This window comes from Myxocyprinus asiaticus, chromosome 23 (genome assembly GCF_019703515.2).
Source record: "Myxocyprinus asiaticus isolate MX2 ecotype Aquarium Trade chromosome 23, UBuf_Myxa_2, whole genome shotgun sequence".
NCBI lineage: Eukaryota > Metazoa > Chordata > Actinopteri > Cypriniformes > Catostomidae > Myxocyprinus > Myxocyprinus asiaticus.
In genome coordinates this window covers 36046278-36068650 of record NC_059366.1, presented here as the reverse complement: position 1 = coordinate 36068650, position 22373 = coordinate 36046278, and the positions used below count along the sequence as shown (strand labels likewise).

At 38.2% G+C, this 22373-nt stretch overlaps 1 protein-coding gene across 1 annotated transcript in view; it reads left to right on the top strand.

Moving 5' to 3' along the window:
- The first annotated feature begins 495 nt into the window (after positions 1-495).
- LOC127414285 (ninein-like) overlaps positions 496-22373 on the top strand; it is a 32019-nt gene continuing 10141 nt past the window's right edge. The window contains exons 1-12 of the mRNA XM_051652210.1: positions 496-688; positions 6594-6785; positions 8573-8660; positions 16549-16709; positions 19133-19178; positions 19270-19442; positions 19643-19786; positions 19867-20025; positions 20110-20246; positions 20998-21138; positions 21421-21595; positions 21993-22103. Of these exons, the coding sequence (XP_051508170.1) occupies positions 6603-6785; positions 8573-8660; positions 16549-16709; positions 19133-19178; positions 19270-19442; positions 19643-19786; positions 19867-20025; positions 20110-20246; positions 20998-21138; positions 21421-21595; positions 21993-22103 (1518 nt within the window). The 5' untranslated portion in view covers positions 496-688; positions 6594-6602. The remainder of the gene's footprint in view (positions 689-6593; positions 6786-8572; positions 8661-16548; positions 16710-19132; positions 19179-19269; positions 19443-19642; positions 19787-19866; positions 20026-20109; positions 20247-20997; positions 21139-21420; positions 21596-21992; positions 22104-22373) is intronic.

The following is a 22373-nucleotide window of genomic DNA, read 5'->3' as shown; positions in this document are numbered from 1 at the left end:
GTTACATACTTCAGCTTTAAATAAAAGGAGGGATAAAGTTGAAATGATTTTGTGTAGAAATCAACATTATGCCACAAATACTGTTGATTGAGCTTAACTTGTATTGAACACGGAATATTCCTTTAAATAGAGCATAGAATAGAAATAGCATATCCATAGTGTATACAATGTGTGTTAAGTGTTAAATATTTATGTTTTAATAGATTGACAATAGAGAATGAAATATAATTTGACCAAAAGGCCAGGTGTGCAGGAGGACACTTAGATAAGGCTAGAATATTTGCATTTATATTATAATATATTTATTTATTTAAATTATTAATTAAACCCTATCTATAAATTGTAGTATTACTCTACAATGCTTTGACAAGATGAGAACTCATCAACAGGTGTGCAATTTCATCACTCTCCTGCTGGAGGCGCTGTTGCGTTCTTTGTTTCTGCTCGTCTCCTCCTCTTCCTTCTGCAGGGCCTTTCAAAACCCCCTGACCGGCCCGTTATAACTGAACACAGTTTAACGCACTGACCCGAACGCTCAAATCCGCAGGACACACATTCACAGCTTCATCTCCGGCATTTGATCCAAACACAGAAACAGCGGGTCAGTTTCAGCGCGAGCTCCGGATCAAACTAATGGACTGAGTCGGATAACGGAGAGAGAGCGCGAGCGCATCTGTGACACTGCCGGGTATGTTCAAAAGCTGTTTGACTTTAGATCACTCATAAATCACATTAGTTTCACTCATAAATGATTCGCGAATTCGCCAGCATTTATATTTAATTATGGTTGAGTTTTACTGTGATTTGATGTTATCATTTGTGATTGGAAAAATCTTGTGCAAATTTGTGTCAGGCACTTTGTTTCTAGTTTTTTAAGGTGGAAAAACCATCTTAAGCTGGCAGCTGTGTTTTGGAACATGGTAGCTGGTCAAGCAGGTTTTTGGAAGATGGAAGCTGGCTGACCAGCTTAAACCAGCTAGATCATCTGATACTGCAGAACTGTGGCCATGTGAAGAGAGAAGTAGTTTGGGTTTTCAACAGGTTGTGGACGTGTTTCATAATGGTTGTGAATTGGAGGAGGGAAAAACTAGGTGGCAAAAGCACCATGCACTGTGATGGAAACAAAACTGTCTGTTCATTTAAATATATTTCTGATGATCAATCTGCTCACAGACACTCTGTGTGTCTTACAGTCTCATTGTCTGTCTTTGTCCCTGTGTGTCTCACTGCTGGACTTTGATTTCTGAGGAGCATTCCTCTTGTATTTATTTTTATCTTGCATTTGATGTATTTCTTTATATTCTGTTGACCTATGTAGTCATAGGTTTAGTACCTCTGCAGACACTGTAGTGAGCTGTAGCTGGCAAATATGTATATTAAAGTGATGGTTCACCCCAAAATTGTATAAATTTAGGTTTTAAAAGATTTGTTTTTTCCCCACACAAAAGTACACAGTACAAGGCTACCACTGTCTACATTGCTAGTAATTTGCCTGTTTTAGGCATCTTTTCTTTCTTTTTTGTGCTGTATCAAAGAAAAGATGAATATACTTTACATTTCTTTTCATCACTGATGTATTTGTAAAATGACATGACTTTGTCAGCTGGCTAGCAAAAAGAAAATACACAATTATTTACTGCCCTCATTGTGTTTTTTCCCCCAGTAGAATCTTAACGCAATCTTTTCTTCGAAAACCCGAATGCTGCTCTTTTCCATACAAAAACAGTTCATATTGAGCACTACTGTCGAGGTCCAAAGAAAAAAAAATCATAATTAATATACCATAAAAGTAGTCCATACAACACAAAGCTGTTGTGTGGCCCCAGAAAGCTTGGAACATAGTGCACAAGTCATTTGGACTACTGTTATGATGTCTTTACACTGAACCTGAATGAATTAAAGACAAAGAAATTATTTAGAAAATCTTAAACTGATTTTTGATTTATTATTACCTAATTATATTTGCATTAAAAATATATGACACTGTCCTTGCCACAACCTAAAAACTCAACTGAAGCCACAAGTCACAGGTATTACCATATTCTAGTTTTAATCTGAGCGTGATAATGCTCTACTTTGTGTTATAGATCATTTTCTAAGACAATATCAAGTGAATTTTCTAAAAACGCACTTCAGAAACTTACCAGATAACCACATTCATTCAATTCCTTTACAATATACACACATTTGCTTTTTGTCTTAAGCCTGACATGCTGAAAACTGCTCCGTTAAAGTTTTAACATTCAAAATTATGAATAACATACAAATCACTGTACATGACATATTTTCAATTCAAAACGGCAAATTTAGCCAAATGGTGAATAGTTTGCACCCTTGGAAATTACTGTTGGTCTGTACAATATTTCAGTGATAAAATAGTGGGCAAATATTGCATGTTTAGTTAGATACTTTAATCTTACATGACACTAGCACTCTTAACCTGAACTGCTTGATGATGCGCGCCGCAGGAATAATCTACGAGGTTCCTGCTCAGCTTTTTAAATTTGAGTCCCGCAACTCACACCTTCATCAGGGGGTATGATTATTGTCCCCCTCAATGTATATTGTGGTTACAGCCCTGAATTCTGTCATCATTTACTCTACAAACTCATGGTTCATGTTGTTCCAAACTCATAAGAGTTTCTTTCCAGCATGAAAAACAAAAAGATGTTTCAACCATTCTTTTTCTTTCTTTTTATTTTTTATATAATTTTGCCAAACAATGAAAGTAGTTGTTGATGTGTTGTTGAGACGGTCAGATGCAAGTGTTTACCACAGTGTGACATCACAATGTGGGCGAAGTAGAGAACGAGACATTTTGGCAGCGTGGTTTCAACAAACGCTCTTTTTGCAGTGAGGAAGTTTTGAGTTCTGAAACTTACAGTATGTTTTTAAAGTACAATGACCTCTTACATGTCAAAAGATCAAGGAAAATTTAATTTCTCATGTCATGACCCCTTTAAAAAGTAATGGAAAAGTCCCAGAAATTTCTATAGTGAATATTTAATTTTGCAATTACAATGGGGGAATGCAATATCTATTACGTGATTTGTACAAATATTTATCCATTAATCACGAGTGACTGGAAAAGTGCTGGAAATTCATTGGTGAAAAGGTTTGAGGACCCTGTTTACTATTATTTTTGTATTTGATTGATTTTGTAGGCAACCATAATTTCAATGCATTTACATTTTTCATTTAGTAGACAACTTTATTCAAAGCGACTTACAAAATGAGGAACATAAGCATTCAAAAGCCAAGTGCAAGTTCTAATCGTAGCTGAGTAGTACACAACAGACACAGAGTTTGCATATATATATATATATATATATATATATATATATATATATATAATATTAGAAAGCAAGTTTCTTATGCTTGTGGACTGATTAAGTGCTCAGATGTGTTGTCAGCTGTTTTCTGAACTTGAAGTTTTTATGTAGCTAGAAGAAATAACATGCCCATGAAATGGAAAAAAATCTATTTCAGCTAGCAAATAATGCCCTGTTCATTTATCTGAGTGACTCTAGGTCTTTGTGTGTTCTCCTTGAATAGAGAGACACCTGGCCACTCTCAGATGTCCTAAAGGGCTGGTGATGATGTCATTGACAAGAAGCAGATGGACATTAAACTCCTCCTTTTTCCTTTTTGTGCGTGTATGTGCGCACCATACACTGAATAATAATACATGCATACACACTCACACTTATGGATGTTTGGAAGCCTTCAAGATGTGCTCAAGCACTTTGGGACAAAAAACACCTGCAGCAGTATGTTTGTGTGTTTGATTATGTATGATTTTAGCTTGTTTGTCCTCACAATCATCTATGCACCGGTCTGTATTTAGACTGCAGATCTCTTCTCTTCCTGAGCAGAGGGATTGTGTGTGTCTTAAATAGTGCTTTAGGCCTGTATATACTGTATGTGCTTTCCAAATTTGTGTCTCCAACTTCAATGTTCCATATTGAACCTTACACACTGTCACAAGCTTTAAGTTTATTAAAGGGTTTCCATGGTCATGAAAAAACTTAGCAATGTCAGGAAATTTTAAAATGATATTTCAAGCCTACAAAAAACAATCATGGAAATTAATAAAATCTTAAAGAGCCATAAACATTTCTATAGTGCTTAAACACTTTGTTCTTGTTATCCTCTCCTCTAAAATATTTTAGCAACTAGATATTGTGCTACATAAAGAGAATGAGAGTAAAACGTGCTTACAAGCCATGTAGTGATGTCCAATGTGTTAGAAAATAATTGTCTCGTGCCAATTCTTTTCAATTAATAGTCTAAATGATTCAATAAAGAGTTGGTTCAAATAAAAATGCTTTTTAAAGAACCTTGTCCAGTAATCACAACTCACTGCATAACTCACAACTATATATATATATAAAACTTATTTAAATACCATGTACATTTAGATTTGTAAGTAAAAGTTATGGAAATGTTTAATATAAATTTACTCTCTCACTTCAGTCAATATTATGTCATAAAATTAAGTATATTTTACTTAATTTTTCACCATTTAAACTTACTAAGAAAAACAGTGTGCAAAAATTTGCTAAATAAAAATTAAGTAAATCATACTTATAATTATTTCAGTGTAGTAAGATTTATTAGCAAGTTTTTGCACACAGTTTTTATAAGTACATATTAATTGTTATAAAATTAAGTAAAATCAACATAATTTCATGAAATAATGAAGTGAGAAAGTAAATTAAAATTAAAACATTTCAGTTATTACAGTAACTTGTACTCACAAATTTGATGTACATTGTACTTAAACTTTAAAATTAAACATTTTATATAATCATGTTTATTCATGTATCACATGACATACTGAAGCCTTCCACAGGAAAGCTTAATGCATGCTATGAAGTTTATTACACAATACTTACCACCTTGCATGACTGGCTATAGTAATAAGATGTAAATCAGTGCACGCAGGCCTCAACACTTGGTGCACAAATCACAACGTAAAACATTAACTTCAGACTTCACAAAACAAGAAGTAACCAAACATAACAACAAAATCAGCCTTAAAAATGGTGTAAATAAACTTAAAAACAGTGAAACCATGCAAGCTCATTAATTATTCAAGCCTGGTGAATGCTGGGAAGAACAGCTTTGAAAAGTTAAGGGAAATTTAATTTTGCTTTTATTTACCTGTAAAATGTACTCAAATTACCAAATAAATATGACATTTTTTTCTACATGACGCATTATAAAGATAATAAACAGTCATGAATAATATTTACTTATAAGCTAGAGCATTCATTTTCACATGTTTGAATTGAGTACATGTGTAGAATTCACTTAATATTTTCAAGTTCAAGTTTCTAATTCAGTGTAGAAAGTACTTAATCTTTTCTGCTATATTTACTTCACCACCAAATCACTTTTTTCCAGTGTGGAAAGGTCATGGAAAAGCAAATTAATTGGTAAACAATAGGGCTGGGCAATAAAATTATATCGATATATGGAGGAAAAAAAAATTGATATCGATGATAAACTTTTGAGTAATTTTCGATATTTGTTATATCAAGGTATGTTCTACATCTAGATGATCGGATCAGGTGTGTGTTGCTAAAAAAGCAAGCAGTTCGGCAAAGTTATACCAAAGTCTTCCTAGCAAGTCAGTCCACTGTCAGCCATTTTTGGAACGCTCTCGGGAAGCTATTTCCAGTCATGACAGTGCAGCTCCTATCTACTTGAATGGAGAAAGACCAAAATCTCAAAAAACGGTTGGTCAAAATTACGATCAAAGAAACTTTTCAAATCAGCAATAAAATCTGACAATACTGGTATCATAAATTGTGATTCTTTACCTCATATTACGCTAAAAAACATAATTTTCCCGGCATGTATAGCTAATGCATATGCGTGTTCTAGAGTTGATTGACAGACGATGTCTGTATCTCAAAGGTGATTGGCTCTTTTAACTGTAACATTGGCAGTTGGCAATCCAGCTTATGGTGCATTACCACCACCTAATGAACCTGTGGAGCATCATAACAAAGTCTGTCAGTGGAGGAAAACATCTGCTGAAGACGAAAGAGATCATGCATCTTGATTAAATCCTAAATTGAACATGAACTTGAACTTCAAATTAAAAGGTTGCTTATCCTGTGGAGTCTGCTTGTAAACAAACAAGTTGTTTAATTCATTCTTGAGGTGTAACAAACATGTGAAATCCATTCCTCTTCCATTAATGGCATGAAATGTATATTGTGATAAATATCGAAAGATATGAAAAAAAAATGATTGTGAAAATTTGGCCATGTTGCCCAGCCCTAGTAAACAGTGTGAAAAGCCCATATATAGAGCTCTCAGGTTATGAAACCTATAGTGCTTTAATTGCCTACTGCCAATACAGCCTCTCTGGCAGAAGTGACAAGTGTGTGTGCATTTGGAGCACTTGCTTTAGAGCTCGTAGTTGTTTTTGTCTGTTGTTTGGTGGCTCTTTCTGCAAACTGCCTTTGTGTTTTCAACAACAAGGAATTAGTTGTTGTGAGTGTGAAGCTTAGCAATACACCCAAACAGGCAAAATCTGTAGGGGTGGAAGGTGTAACTCACTTTGTGTCTTCCAATAGGAAAGGCTGATGGATGGAGCGAGGGATCAGTATGAGGAACGATTGAAAAAAGTTTTTGAGAGTTTTGACGGCAGTGGTTTGGGCTCTCTGTGTCCAGAGGAACTGACTGATCTCTGTCACGCCCTTCAACTGGAAGAGAACACGCTGAACACACTTGTACACACACTGCTGCAGGACCAGCTCAGTGCACGGGTGAGAGACCCCACACACACTCCCTCTCATTTATTACAGTTGAAGTCAGAAGTTTACATACACCTTAGCCAAATACATTTAAACTCAGTTTTTCACAATTCCTGACATTTAATCATAGAAAACATTCCCTGCCTTATGTCAGTTAGGATCACTACTTTATTTTAAGAATGTGTAATGTCAGAATAATAGTAGAGAGAATGATTTATTTCAGCTTTTATTTCTTTCATCACATTCTCAGTGGGTCAGAAGTTTACATACACTTTGTTAGTATTTGGTAGCATTTCCTTTAAATTGTTTAACTTGGGTCAAACATTTTGGGTAGCCTTCCAAAAGCTTCTCACAATAAGTTGCTGGAATTTTGGCCCATTCCTCCAGACAGAACTGGTGTAACTGAGTCAGGTTTGTAGGCCTCCTTGCTTGCACACGCTTTTTCAGTTCTGCCCACAAATCTTCCGTCGGATTGATGTCAGGGCTTTGTGATGGCCACTCCAATACCTTGACTTTGTTGTCCTTAAGCCATTTTGCCACAACTTTGGAGATATTTGGGGTCATTGTCCATTTGGAAGCTTTAACTTCCTGGCTGATGTCTTGAGATGTTGCTTCAATATAACCACATAATTTTCCTTCCTCATGATGCCATCTATTTTGTGAAGTGCACAACATGATGCTGCCACCCCCATGCTTCACGGTTGGGATGGTGTTCTTCGGCTTGCAAGCCTCACCCTTTTTCCTCCAAACATAATGATGGTCATTATGGCCAAACAGTTCAATTTTTGTTTCATCAGACCAGAGGACATTTCTCCAAAAGTAAGATCTTTGTCCCCATGTGCACTAGCAAACTGTAGTCTGGCTTTTTTATGGTGGTTTTGGAGCAGTGGCTTCTTCCTTGCTGAGCAGCCTTTCAGGTTATGTTGATATAGGACTCGTTTTTACTATGGATATAGATACTTGTCTACCTGTTCCTCCAGCATCTTCACAAGGTCCTTTGCTGTTGTTCTGGGATTGATTTGCACTTTTTGCATCAAACTACTTTCATCTCTAGGAGACAGAATGCATCTCCATCGTGAGTGGTATGATGGCTGCATGGTCCCATGGTGTTTATGCTTGCGTAATATTGTTTGTACAGATGAACGTGGTAACTCCAGGCATTTGGAAATTGCTCCCAAGGATGGACCAGACTTGTGGCGGTCCAAAACATTTTTTTCTGAGGTCTTGGCTGATTTCTTTTGAATTTCCCATGATGTCAAGCAAAGAGGCACTGAGTTTGAAGGTAGGCCTTAAAATACATCCACAGGTACACCTCCAATTGACTCCAATTAGCCTATCAGAAGCTAATTGTCTAAAGGCTTGACATCATTTTCTGGAATTTTCCAAGCTGCTTAAAGGCACAGTTAAGTTAGTGTATGTAAACTTCTGACCCACTGGAATTGTGATTTAGTCAATTAAAAGTGAAACAATCTGCCTGTAAACAATTGTGGGAAAAATTACTTGTGTCATGCACAAAGTAGATGTCCTAAACGACTTGCCAAAACTATAGTTTGCTGATATGAAATCTGTGGAGCGGTTAAAAAATTAGTTTTAATGACTTAAACTCATTACAAGTGTATGTAAACTTCTGACTTTAACTGTAATTCACAATGTAATATTTTTGAGTGAACTGTTCCTTTAAAGTCATAAAACAAAAAAAGTATTTTGGAGAATCATCTATAGAATACTCTCTAGCCTTTGTTGTATAGAAGTGGAAGGAAACAGCAGTGACCAACTGCTTTGTTGTTGTTGTTTTTCAGGTTGAATTTGAGCAGTTTAAAGAAGTGCTGATTCTTGTGTTATCGAGCACAAATACAAATGATCCACAGGAATGTCCTGAACAACCAGGTACAACATCAATCTAATAATCAGCATCATAGTGTAGCCTAGTGGTTAAAGACCTAGACTGGTAACCAAAGGCAAGGGTTGAACCATGAACAAGCAAGACCCAGTGCTGATCTTGTTTCAATAAATAAAGTACTGCTCTATTCTGTTATCATCTTTTTGAGTGTCTGCCACTGTCTTTTCATGAGACAACTTTTCTTACAACAGCTAATTGTACAGAAATCACGTTGTAAGACTGTTACATTATATTTTGTCTAATTAATGTGCTTGAAAGTGTTGCCCACTCGAAGGGCCTATTTACACTTGGCCACTTCATGTGTTTTTACTGATTGGATTTGCAATCCGTTTGAAAAAGCTGATTCCATTTACACTTGACCACATCAATGCGTCTCCGCCAAACGGATATAAATCCGATCTTAAATTCCAGCGCTATATGCAAATAAAACAGTTCACTTTCGTGATTATGCTAATTCCGGGAAGCGAATGTAAAAGATGTGACTTATTATTCGATTCCAAGTGACTTTGCCCAGTGCATGTGAGCGCTGTGTGTTTTCCCTCGGGGCTTCTTGTAGGTAAGTCGAGTCATGCACTTCAGCTGTGCTTATTGTCAGTGTTCAGTTTCATCAGCAATCTGCATCAATAAATGAGGGAAAAAGACCTGTCTTTCCTACAATATGGATCCTTTTCTTTCTTTTTTATTTTATACAGCATGATGTGAGCCCTGTGCAAATATTTGGTAATGGATGTTAACATTTAACATTTTCCCTATGCTGACGCAGCACTCTTTGGCCGGAGCAAAGATTACATATGTGACTTGAACAGCCAGATGCATTTAAACCAGTTTCGTCTGAAATGCATCTCAAACCCCCTCCTGAAATGGTTTGAGTGATCGGATTGCAATCCGTCTCGAATGCATTTCGGATGGCTATCTGATCACTGAAAACACATGACGTGGACAAGTGTAAACAGGGCTGAAAATAAGCATAAGCAAGACGTTGGTTTGTACTGCAGTCCATCAAACAGTGCTGCTCTGCATTTAGAAGTCCTGATATAATGTATAAAGGAATTTAAAAAAAATGGCAGTGGAAGCTCAAAGAGTAAATAGAGGCCAAGGTGGAGGTTAAATCTGGATTAAGCAGGATTATTCTAAGTGAGAGTGCAAATGAATAATCTTAAAACAATCTTCTTCCTAATTTTGGCAGCTCACAATTATGTTCGACAGAGTGAAACTTTGTTAGAACAAAATTCTAGTTATTTTACTTGCCTGCACAAAACTCGCCAGCATGTTGCTAGAGTGTTGTGGGTGGTTACTAGGGCATTGCTATTTGGTTGCTAAAACTGGCACCACACTAACAGACTCCAAACAACTTGATTTTGGCTGAGGGTGTCACACGCAGACTGTTTTGCTGAGAATAAAATTAGTCAATATTTCTTCATATTTCTATATTTCCATATTTTATTTTATATTTATCAAATTAATGTAAATGGCATATACTTTTTTCAACAAAAATAGGCTAATAGTTGATGATTATGTGCAAAAACATGTCAAACTGTGACAGACCAAAATGTAATCAAATGTTCAAACACAGAGGAAAAAACAAAGTGTAATTTTTTTTTTATTTAAACACATATCAAACATATAAAATACTGTACTGTGTAGGCTACAACTGTCCTTGTGAAAAACTGAGCCCCTAAAATAATAGCATATAATGAATAATGAAGTATTAGCTACTTTTTAGAAGTTAGCCTGCTGTATTCAGAATTCTTCTTGCTTTAGAGACTGTTATTAAATTTTCATGTTTAGCCAGTTTATGATATTGCGTGTAAAGTTTTTTTCGTTTATGGAAATGGTGTATTCACAATGCATGTTACACAATGCAAGTAACACATTCTGATTAGTGCGTTGCTTAGTTCAAGTACACCAGTTCATTCGTTTTCTTTGCAGATGTAAGTTGTAATATTAAATGCATGTTGTGGATATAGTGATCAATCTCAATTGCATGTGTTTGAGTGAGGTAATTAATCTGTTTTAAAGCAGTTCATTTTGCCAGTGTTCAGTGCGTTCAACTCGCGCAGGTCAAGCGGGAAAAATAAACAAGCTGGATTACTGGGTTAGATGAATCCAAATCTTAGATCTTCTATAAACAGATGTTTCTTTTGATGTTTATTCATTTGTTTATATTGTGCGCTGGTAATATTCCCATTATTAATTTTTTCTCGTCATATTTTCGTCAACGGTATGCTTTAATAAAATTGTTTAATTATCATCTTGATGTGTCTTTTTCATCTTGTATGCATTATCATTGACAATCAAAAAACCCTTCATCACAGTTCTGTGAATGAATCTACACGTTCTTTGTGTTCATTCTTCCTATTGGCTGGGGTTTATTTTACAAAGTATTTTCTGTTATGTAATTTTGCCTCACAAGTCACAAATTTGTGAGGCAAAATTGAGCAATCCGATGGCAAAGTTGTCGTGGGGGCTCGTGGGCGTTCATGGACCTTTTGAGTTTAGAAGGATTGTCGCCGGTTGGTGCTGTCGTGCGCGGGGTTAATGCGCACGTTTTTCTTTTTTCTGTTTGTTTTGTTCGGGGGGAAGTTCGGGGTTTGATTGTTTCACTAATGGGGAATGTGGTCTGTATAATTTTGTTTTTGACACACAATTTATTTTTTCTACTATATCAAAATGTCAAATGCTAAAATGAGTGGATTGTCTCTCTCCACAATGTAAATGGGTTTGGGCACCCCATAAAAAGAAGGAAGGTTATTACTTTTCTTAAGCATAAGAAATATGATATAGTGTTTCTTCAAGAAACACATCTCTCCCCGCAGGAAGCTGAAAAATTTGGGAAGATATGGGGTGGATATGTTTTCTTAAGTGCAGGCTCAAGTAAGAGCAAGGGAGTCATTATATTGATTAATAAATATCTACAATTTAAATGTCTCAAACAGACTAAAGATAAATTAGGGAGAGTCATTTTTGTTTTAGCTGAAATTCAGGGGCAAAGGTTGATTTTGGCCAATATTTACGCACCTATTGCTGATGATCAGGGCTTTTTTATAGATCTTGAAGGGATGCTGCACACCGCTGGCACCCCTCATGATATAATACTGGGAGGAGACTTTAATCTTTTGATGGACTCAGTCCTTGATCATAGTGAAGCAAATGTGTGTAAACCCCCTAGAGCAACATTGACGCTTCACAGGATGTGTAAAAATCTTGGTCTTACAGATATTTGGAGACTTTTGAACCCATCTGGTAGGGACTATACATTTTTTTTTCATCAGTCCATAAGATTTATTCTAGAATATATATATATATATATTTTTTTTATATCCAAATTCCTCATTTCATCTGTTGTTGATTGCTCAATTGGAAATACCTTAGTCTCAGATCACGCCCTGGTGAGTTTAGAGGTGTTGCCATATACAGAGAAAAAGAAATCATATAGTTGGCATCTTAATGTGTCCCTTTTGCAAAATCCTGATTTCCAACAAATGTTAAAGACTGAAATCAGTGTTTGTATGAAGACCAACTGGTCCTCAGTATCCTCTGTGGGTGTGGCTTGGGAGGCACTTAAGGCTGTTCTTAGGGGCCGGATCATACAGTATGCCTCATTCACCAAAAAATCCAAAGCACAAGAACTTGTGGAGTTGGAAGGAAATATTAAAAGTGCCGAGGCAGAGCTGAAGCGCTGTATGTCATTTGATGGCCTCAGAGAATTGATCCGATTGAAATATAGATATAATACTATTTTGTCGTGGAAAGTGGAGTTTTGGTTATTCAGGGCAAGACAGTCATACTTTGAGTCGGGGGACAAAGCAGGAAAATTTTTGGCTAGATATATAAAGCAGAGAGTCTTTTTCTGCCATTCCCTCAGTGAAATCTGCTGGTGGTGAAATATTTACCTCGGCCATTGATATTAATAATGCTTTTAAAGAATTCTACTTTGATCTTTATAGTTCCACGTCTTCGTCTACTGATGAGGATATTAGGAACTTTGTGGAACCATTAGATCTTCCTAAACTGACAACTGAGCAAAGGAGTTCTCTTGATTCTGAGATAACCTTGGAGGAGCTTGATGAGGTAATTAAGGCCCTGCCTACAGGCAAGGCTCCAGGGCCAGATGGTTTTGCCGCTGAGTTTTTCAAGTCTTATGCTACAGAACTGGCTCCACTTTTGCTAGAATTTTATACGGAATCATTAAAGAATGGAAAGCTTCCGCCAACCATGACACAAGCCCGGATCAGTCTGATTCTTAAAAAGGACAAAGATCCAAGCGAGTGTAAAAGTTACCGTCCAATTTCCAAAAACCAAAGAGGTTTTCGAATGATGTGGACAGGTGGGCTTCATTACATTTATCGATGATTGGGAAGGTTAATGTTATTAAAATGAATTGTATTCCAAAATTCAACTACCTGCTACAGTCTCTCCCTGTAGATGTCCCCCTCTCTTATTTCAAGCAATTTGATAGCATAGCGAAGTCCTTTATTTGGAATGGTAAGCGTCCCAGGTTAAATTTCAATAAGTTACACAGGCCGATTGACAATGGTGGGTTTGGCCTACCCAAGATTTTGTTTTCTTATTATGCATTTGGTCTTAGACATTTGACTCTTTGGTCGCTTCCACCTGAGAGAGCCCCTCTCTGGTTTTGTATTGAAAAGGAAGTTCTTGCCCCTATCTCGCCACTGCAAAGCCTTTCGATCAAACTAGCTGGAGAGGTTAAGTCGCACCCTGTTATTTTGCATTTGCACTCGATATGGACAAAAGTGTCCAGAGTGTTTAATTCGGATATTTATTTAAACGTAGCCTTGAGCATATGGCTGAACCCTAAACTATGTATTAATAAGTCCCCTTTCTGTTGGTCAGATTGGATTGTGAGGGGGGGTTAATGCACTTGGTGACCTATATGAGGGTGGAGTATTGAGACCTTTTGAAAATTTGGTTCAACATTTTGGCATTCCCAGATCTCAGTTTTATAAGTATTTACAGCTTCACCACCTACTCTGCACTGTTTTTGGGAGTGGCATGCAAGTCCATCTAGAAAGTTGTCTAGAAATCAATATCTAGAAATAGTCATGTTTATCTAGAAAGTGTTTTTAATATATCAGTCAATTTGTATGTATAACCATAAACACCTGCAGATAGAGTCCAGATATCAGAAAAATTTCAATGTAGTTGAAAACGTCTCTGTTACGTATGTAACCTCGGTTCCCTGAGATGAAGGGAACAAGACATTGCGTCACTAAGCTGATGCTAATGGGGAGTGTCCTTCCTCTCAACCTAGATGAAAACTTTCTACAATAATGCCAGGATTGGCTGTGGTGTTTAAGACCCATCTTTTTAATAACGAAGCTGTCCGGTATAAAAGTAGGCACGCAAACAAAATTCCTCACACTTCTCGACATAACCTTCCCAGAGAGGAAATATGACGCCGCAGTCCCACGGGACGGTGACCTACATGAGTATGCCGCAAGTGAATGACCCTCATGGTGAGCCAGGAGGGAAACACTCAGAATATATATATGAAGTATTCTCAGATAGTATGAATTAACCCCTTCACGAACCCTGTTGGGAAGGAAGATTATTTGTAATGAAAGTGCCTGTGACTTTTGGGAAATACAACGGTCTGAATGTAGGCGGTTGTGTAAAATGACAGGAAGGAAAAAATAAAATAAAATAAAAGGGGCATAAGTATATGTTTGTCCAGTGAAATAGCAAGCGCTCTAGACAGAGAGGACTTGTGATTAGAGAAACGTTACGTCTTGATTGTAAAACTTTGCGAATGTATTTTGAGAAGACCATCCTGCTGCAAAACATATGTCTTTTAAGGACACACCATTCGTCCATGCCCATGAAGAGCATATGCCTCTAGTTGACTGTGCTTTCACACCAATTGGGCAATTTGCACCCTGCAACTCATAAGGACTGTTCCTCATCCGAATTAAATGGAGGAGGGGAATAAGGCTTGAGGGTGAACCACCTGCGCTCTGATGGGTGTGGTTAGAACCTTAAGCACATAGCCTTTCCTGGGTTTGACATGGCTTTTGAAAGACCCGGACCAAACTCCAGACATGAATTGTCAATGAGCTCCTTGTGTGATCCCTCGGGATTCACAGAAGAGGCAGGTAGGAGGGCCGGGAGACTGAATCGTCCCTCAGAACGAGGGTGATTCATGAGCAAAGTGTCTTGAGACTCATGCCCTCACAGTGAGGGCAGTCTGTCTCCATGAGAGCTGTCTCTGCGTGGGTGCGGCCCAGACAGTGAATGCAGCTCTCATGCTGATCTGACAGCGGGATGTGTCCCTCGCATAAAGAACACTTATGGAATACTGTGTGTGTGTGTGTGTGTGTGTGTATGTATGTATGTATATAATATATATATATATATATATATATATATATATATATATATATATATACACACACAATATCAACAATAGCTTGTAAGGATACAAAACTCCTGCCGAAGCTCTGCGGGGAGTTAGGATGCTAAAGCGGCCCGTTCACCAGCAAAGCGTCAAGCGGCGAGGCGGAGTAACTGTTCTCCGGAACACTGCAGGGGAGCGGAGAATCTTCTTGTTGCCGTGAAGATCCTGCCCGCTTACTCGTGTATGTCGATGGCGAAGTAGTAGAAGGCTACTTCGATTAATAGATGAATCGCTGTCTTGAAGGAAAAAATTCTGAGGAATGGTGTTTGTGCGCCCGTTTTATACCAGACAGTTTCGCGCCTAAAAGGCCGGGGCTTAAACACCATATCCAATCCTGGCATTATTGTAGAAAGGTTTCAACTAGGTCATGAGGAAGGACAATCCTCATTAGCATCAGCTTCGTGGCGCAATGTCTAGTGTACTGAATCGTAAGGGAACGCAAGAAGCAAAAATCTCAGTTTAAAATAATGATGTCAGTCAGTGCTGTGAGCACGTGGCACCGTCTAGCGGTACATGCTGAGCAGAGCAGTAAAATGAAATAGTATCGCTGTTTGTCAAAATGATCACTTCGCTTCCTAAATGTTTTCCATAAATGCAGTACATTTGAAACACGTCACAAAACAAAGCAATAATTAGCGATCTATCATCATGGTAAAAGGCGATGTGGATGATTCTCCCATTTATAGCCTATCCATTATATGATTTGACATGAAGTGCCCATAACTGTCATGTATGTTCCAACACTTTATTATAAACACGTAAATTTCTGCGGACATCTCAGAAAATGTAGCTTAGTGCTTCATGACTTAAACAACTTACACAGAACATAGTTATTGTTTGATTAAGCCGGTGTAAACATGCATGATGGACGAAGTCTACCGACAATCACACTGTACACTTGTACTGGAAATATTACCGGCTTTTATATCGGTCTCCGTGTTGTTAACCTATGTTACATTGGAGCGTGCAGCCGTGTATATTTCCACACGTGTTCAGCTTATCAGATTGAGGGCGGCATCAAGCCAAGTGCTGTGAACATTTGTTTTTCTCTTTTATATTCAGCCATTGGTGTATTGACAGTGTATCCAACTACAGCGTCCAATAATATTTCATGCAAAACCTCGATTCCACGATTTTAAAAAAATACAATTGTGTCAAAAATGTAAATTTGAAAAAAAAAATGCCCAGCGTCAGAGTTAAGCTTGTCTGGCCCATGTCTTTAATTTACTTTGATTGGAATACTTTAATTTTATTTACAACATTTTTTTTTTTAAGTAAAAATTGTGCACAGAATAATTATAGTCTTGTTTTCTGAGCCCTTAGTAGATTTTATTTAGGAGAATGTATTTTTATTTTGTAAAAAAAGTAGATTGATATTAGATTTACAGTTATATAGCCCTTGGACAGTATATTATAGATAGACAGATACAATAATCAAAGTCCCTTAAACTCTGCCTTAGATTCCCCAGAAGTCCAGCCACGCTTCGTGAAGGGCAGTAAACGTTATGGCCGCCGCTCTGCTCCAGAGTTCATACACATACACACAAATCCACACACACAGGCTGAAGATGAGGAGGAAAAGGATGAAGATGCTCAAGAGACTGTACCCAGGAAACGTGAGGTAACAAACACGCACACCGATCAGCCACAACATTAAAACCACCTGCCTAATATTGTGTAGGTCCCTCTCGTGCCACCAAAACAGCGCCAACCCGCATCTCAGAATAGCATTCTGAGATGCTATACTTCTCACCACAATTGTACAGAGCGGTTATCTGAGTTACCGTAGACTTTGTTAGTTCAAACCAGTCTGGCCATTCTCTGTTGACCTCTCTCATCAACGAGGCGTTTCCATCCGCGGAACTGCTGCTCACTGGATTTTTTTTCGTTTTTGGCACCATTCTGTGTAAATTCTAGAGACTGTTGTGCGTGAAAATCCCAGGAGATCAGCAGTTACAGAAATACTCAAACCAGCCCATCTGGCACCAGCAATCATCCAAGTGATTATCTTATCAGCCAATCATGTGGCAACAGTGCATAAAGTCATGTGCAGTTGTGTGGACGGAAATGCCTTGTTGATGAGAGAGGTCAACGGAGAATGGACAAAGTCGAACTGACAAAGTCTATGGTAAGTCGGAAAGCCACTCTGTACAATTGTGGTGAGAAGAATAAGGGTTGGCGCTGTTTTGGCATCATGAGGAGGACCTACGCAATATTAGGCAGGTGGTTTTAATGTTATGGTTGATCGGTGTATATACGCAAAGATTAGGGCACATTCTTCTCTTTTGCTGCCGTTGGTGGAATCATTGGTATTTGAACACACAGATAATACTGAAGGCTGAAACTAATTTTTCCTTCAGAAACAATGCAAATTCTAAACCTGACCAGATGAACTCTGCTGACCTGAGAGAGTAGAAACACACAATCCAAGTGTGTGCGAGTGTGTTTGCTCTCTGAGTTAATGAGATTTCAGAGTCGCAGAAGAAACATCCCACTGGCTTTAAAGTGCTTACACCATTGGCCAATTAGTGCTTGTGATGAAAAGATTTTTTTATAGAATTCATGCAGGCCTATGAGCTTTTGTGTGTGACTCTGCCACGCTCTCCAGCAGGTGCACATTAATACAAACACACTGCTGCGCAGAGCTCACTCTGATAGTCTAATGTGAGAACAATCCTCCAGCTCTACAACAGCAGATGTGTGTGTGTGTGATGAACAATGACCTCTGCCCACCCCCTGAATTCCATTGCTCATATTCTCCATCTGCTCCCTGCTCCCCCAGAAATTCACTGTGGAAATTCAATGTCCACTTATCAACACACACATACACGCACTCCTGCCCAATCCAGACAAAACAATAGGGAAATAGTTGATCGAGTGGCTTTTAGTTTTACAGCTGTCTGACTAGTGTTACATTCAAGCACATGAGTTGAATAGTTCACCCAAAAATGAAAATTCTCATTTACTCACCATTTTCATTCCAAGCATGCATGCCTCACTTCTGTTGAATACAAAGAGAAGTGTTTAAGGGGTTTATTTCCATGCAGTTACAAAGAATGGGGACTGGACTGTTTCATTTTATTTGAATTTATAGGGTATTACAGGTAGCGTGTACTGTAAAAGTGAAGCGTGTAATTTCTGCGACTGTAGCGTCACCAAACAAAATTGTAAATATCATCACTGTCAAATAAATTCTAGAAAACTCCCAAAGAGTTCGCTCCCAAATGCTGCTGTGTCAGGCTGGACGGGCGGCTTAAACAATGTTGATTTTTGCACCACAGTGTTACACTTTTTGGTAAAATCAACCTTCAAAAGGATTACTTATAGTTGACTTTACATAAGCTGTGATGCAAGGGACTAATTTGAGCTAACTGACTTTCACACATACACACATGATTTGTAGGGACTTGGATATGGAGTTGGCTATGACCAGTGACATAAGCGACAACAATCGCTGACAATGTGAGCATGTCTCGCCACTAAATGTAGAATTTAATGCATTTCAATGAAGTTGGAAAAAGTTGGAAAAGTTTAATTTAATGCCAGTGAGCAGTGATGCAATGCGGCAGCTAACAATAGGAGTGAAGACATTGGCATAAAGTGATCTATCTCTTGTGAAGACTTTAGTCAACATGAGCAATTTAACTGTTCTGAATGATTTGTTATGCATGGAAAACCATATCACAAATTGTCAGAATTCTAAGTCAGTTTGATTCATGCAGCAATAGATTGTTCATCTTGTTCATGACAGAGTATGATGCTTTATGTCCTGCTGCAGCTTATATTTATATGCTTTCCCCTTCAGAGTTTTAAAAAGCTATGGCCAGTTGTGCTGCCCACCATTCAGCAGCTGGAACAGCCACTACGACCAACAATACAGCCACTTAGCGACCTACAGTGATAGCACCTCTATATGAGTAAAGTGTCTTCTCTGCTCATGTCAGTGTAGCACAGCCTTTGTCTCACTTTTGCTCATTACTGCCCCCCGCTGGATGATTTGATTGTCACAATGAGTATTTTTGTGTTTTTGTGTGTTTGTGTTAGCGCTGGAATACTGACGTGAGCATTTCTGAAGAGTTTGAGGCGGAAGGTGAGTTCATACTTTAGGTACTCTTAAGACCCCCAAACTATTTATCTTTATTGCCTGAGATTTCCACCTGTATTTGTTTGTGTGTGTGCAGGTCAGATGCACCTTTGGAACCCTGATGAACCCAGCACACCACGTTGCAATGCAGTGACACTCTGTGACTTGGAGGAGCGTTTGCAGAACGCATGTCGTGAACTCTCTCTACCAATGAACGGCATGGCCACACTGCAGCAGCTACACACACTCTGCCAGCGCACTGGCACAGAGGTACACACACACTCAGGATCTTTAGAAAGTTTTATTCAAACCTTGATAACACAATTGGATGACACATCCCCCAATATTCAGAAAAGTTGTCAATCATTATTGCTTTATTCAGTCACTAAGATTGGTCCCTTCAAATCTTGAATTTTTGGTTACATTCTTGAATTAACATAGTTCTTTTGTATGCGTTTGTATGTTTTCAGGTGGGTGAGGATGTGTTCCAGTGTGCTGATGAAAGCACGATGGACGTGCAGGAGTTTGTGTCATATATTATAAACCGCAGTAAACCACTCACACCATCAGCATCTACTCCCTACAGACAATTAAAGAGACGCCACTCCACTCAGGTAACGCACACATAAATAGGCTGCATACTAAATATGCCTAAATATATTTGTATAACCTCTTTTTCTCTCTCTCTTTCAAGTTTGATGAGTCAGGCCATAGAATCTCATGTGCATTGAGCAGTACAATCGGTCTGCAGCTTTTTTCAGTTTTGGATGTTGGATCAGGTCATGCTCCTGCTGAAACTCTGCTCTACAGGTGGATGGAAGAGGGAGTCGACAACAGCTCTGAGATCTTGCAGGTGACACACACAAATGCACAGATTATCTACAAAACTCAACCTTTAATCTGTGATATTTTAATAAAATTTTGTGTCTGTCTTTAGGCTCTGGATTTTAATCTGGAAGGTAACGTGAATCTGTCTGAGCTGACTGTTGCTATAGAGAATGAACTGCTGAACTCAAAGAACTCAATCCACCAGGTGGCCCTAGTGAGCTTTAAGGCAGAAATCAGACATTTGCTGTGAGTCAATGCATCTGAACTCGAGCTCATTCCATCTCAATCAAGCTCAGTCCAGATTTATCTAGAACACTTCAAGTCCAGCTCCAGTTTTCCAACTCGCACAACAGTACTCCCAACTCACTCCAGATCACTCCAGCTCATTATTTAGACTCACTCCAGATCACTCCTGCTCATTATTTCGACTTATTCCAAATCTGTCCAGCTCATTATTTCGACTCACTCTAGATCACTCCAGCTCAATATTTCAACGTACTCTTGATCATTCCAGATCATAATTCCGACACACTCCAGATCACTCCAGCTCATTATTCCAGCTCACTCCAGCTCATTATTCCGACTTACTCCAGATCACTCCAGCTCATTATTCGGACACACTCCAGATCACTCCAGCTCATTATTCAGACTCACTCCAGAGCAATCCAGCACATTATTCTTACTCACTCCAGATAACTCCAGCTCATTATTCCGACACACCCCAGATCACTCCAGCTCATTATGCCGACTCACTCCAGCTCATAGTTCCGACACACTCTAGATCACTCCAGCTTACTATCCCGACTTACTCTTGATCATTCCAGATCATTATTCCGACTCACTCCAGATCCAGGTGCTTATTCTTACTCAATTCAGATCACTCCAGTTTATTGTTTTTACTCACTCCACATCACTCATTATTCTCACTTACTCTAGATAATTCTACAACTGCCAGAGCTCTAGTTTGCTGCTAATGTCATCATTCTTTGTGAATCAGTGAGTGTGTTGACCTGGAAAGACATGAGAAGGAGAGAATTCGTTCCGATCTGGACAAAGCAGAGAAGCTCAAATCTCAGCTGGCGTCTGAAGTGGATGACCACCATGTTGCAATTGAGCGCAATAATGAACTCAATCTCAGGTAACCTTTCACTTTTAATCAGCTACACCTTTTTCCTTATTTATAATTTGACCCATATGAGCCATATTTTTTTGGATGTGCCGTGCAGTAGGTCCACCAAAAATAAGTATTTTAATGTCAATTCTAATACCGGTATTTAAAATTAAAACATCAAGGGAAATAAGCAGCAATTATTATTTTTGTCGCAATTGTGCAGCCATTGTCTACGCATGTGTGTGTGCATGTGTATTCAAATGACTGTCATGTGCATGTGTTTGTGCTTATGCATGCAATTATGTACAGAAAGTTGGAGAAGGAATATAAAGATAGTATGAATGCTCTGAGGGTGGAGCGAAGTAAAGAGGTGGAGCTTGTGCAGCAACATGCCAGTCAGCAACGAGAAGAGTTGGAACAGGAAATTGGCAAGATGAGAGAAGATGAAAATGTCCTACGAGAACACCTTACACTCACCATTAAAGTAATCAGATTTTTGCACTGAATAATATGATTAGTTGCAATGCAGAGGTGGCTTACACCTCCTGCTTTCACAGTTTCTGCACCATAAATGGCGATTTACCTGCTACATGCTTTTAGATTATTTTAATTCTTCAGATCAAGGCTTCAGTTGTCTTCAATCAGTGTACCTGAATTATTTTTGGAGTTTTGAAAAAGCACCCATTAATCATTGAAGTTTAAGTTTAATGCATGTTAAATGCTGGATTTTACTCACTGTATGCTCAGCATGTTTTGTATGTTATTCCTGAAACCTGTCGCATTACCATTATTCTGTGTTAGTTAATTGTGTGGCTAGAATGTATCGTAAATGTTTTTGTCTGATAACTTTTTTGTGTGTGTGTGTGTGTGTGTGTGTGTAGGAGAATTGCTGTCTGGAAACCGAACTTCTCGAGAGCACAGAAAAACTGGTGGAGGCTGAAAACCAGATTAACAAACTACAGAAAAATCTGGACAGTGTTTTGAAAGAACGGGTACTGACATCAGTGCAGACATGCAAGTCAGTGCCGATATAAGGAGAAATATTCATAAATCAATACTGATATCAACCCAGGCAATGTCATTGGCACAAACACTCACATTTATGCTGATGTCACACATTCAGCTCTGCTGACATAATTATAGACATATCTGATCAGAGGTTTACAGCAGATGTCTGTTGTTATAAAGCTTAACTGACATGGTATTGTATGTTTTGCAGTGTTTGTTATTTCTTTGTAGTTTGGTAAAAAAATTTTTTTAAA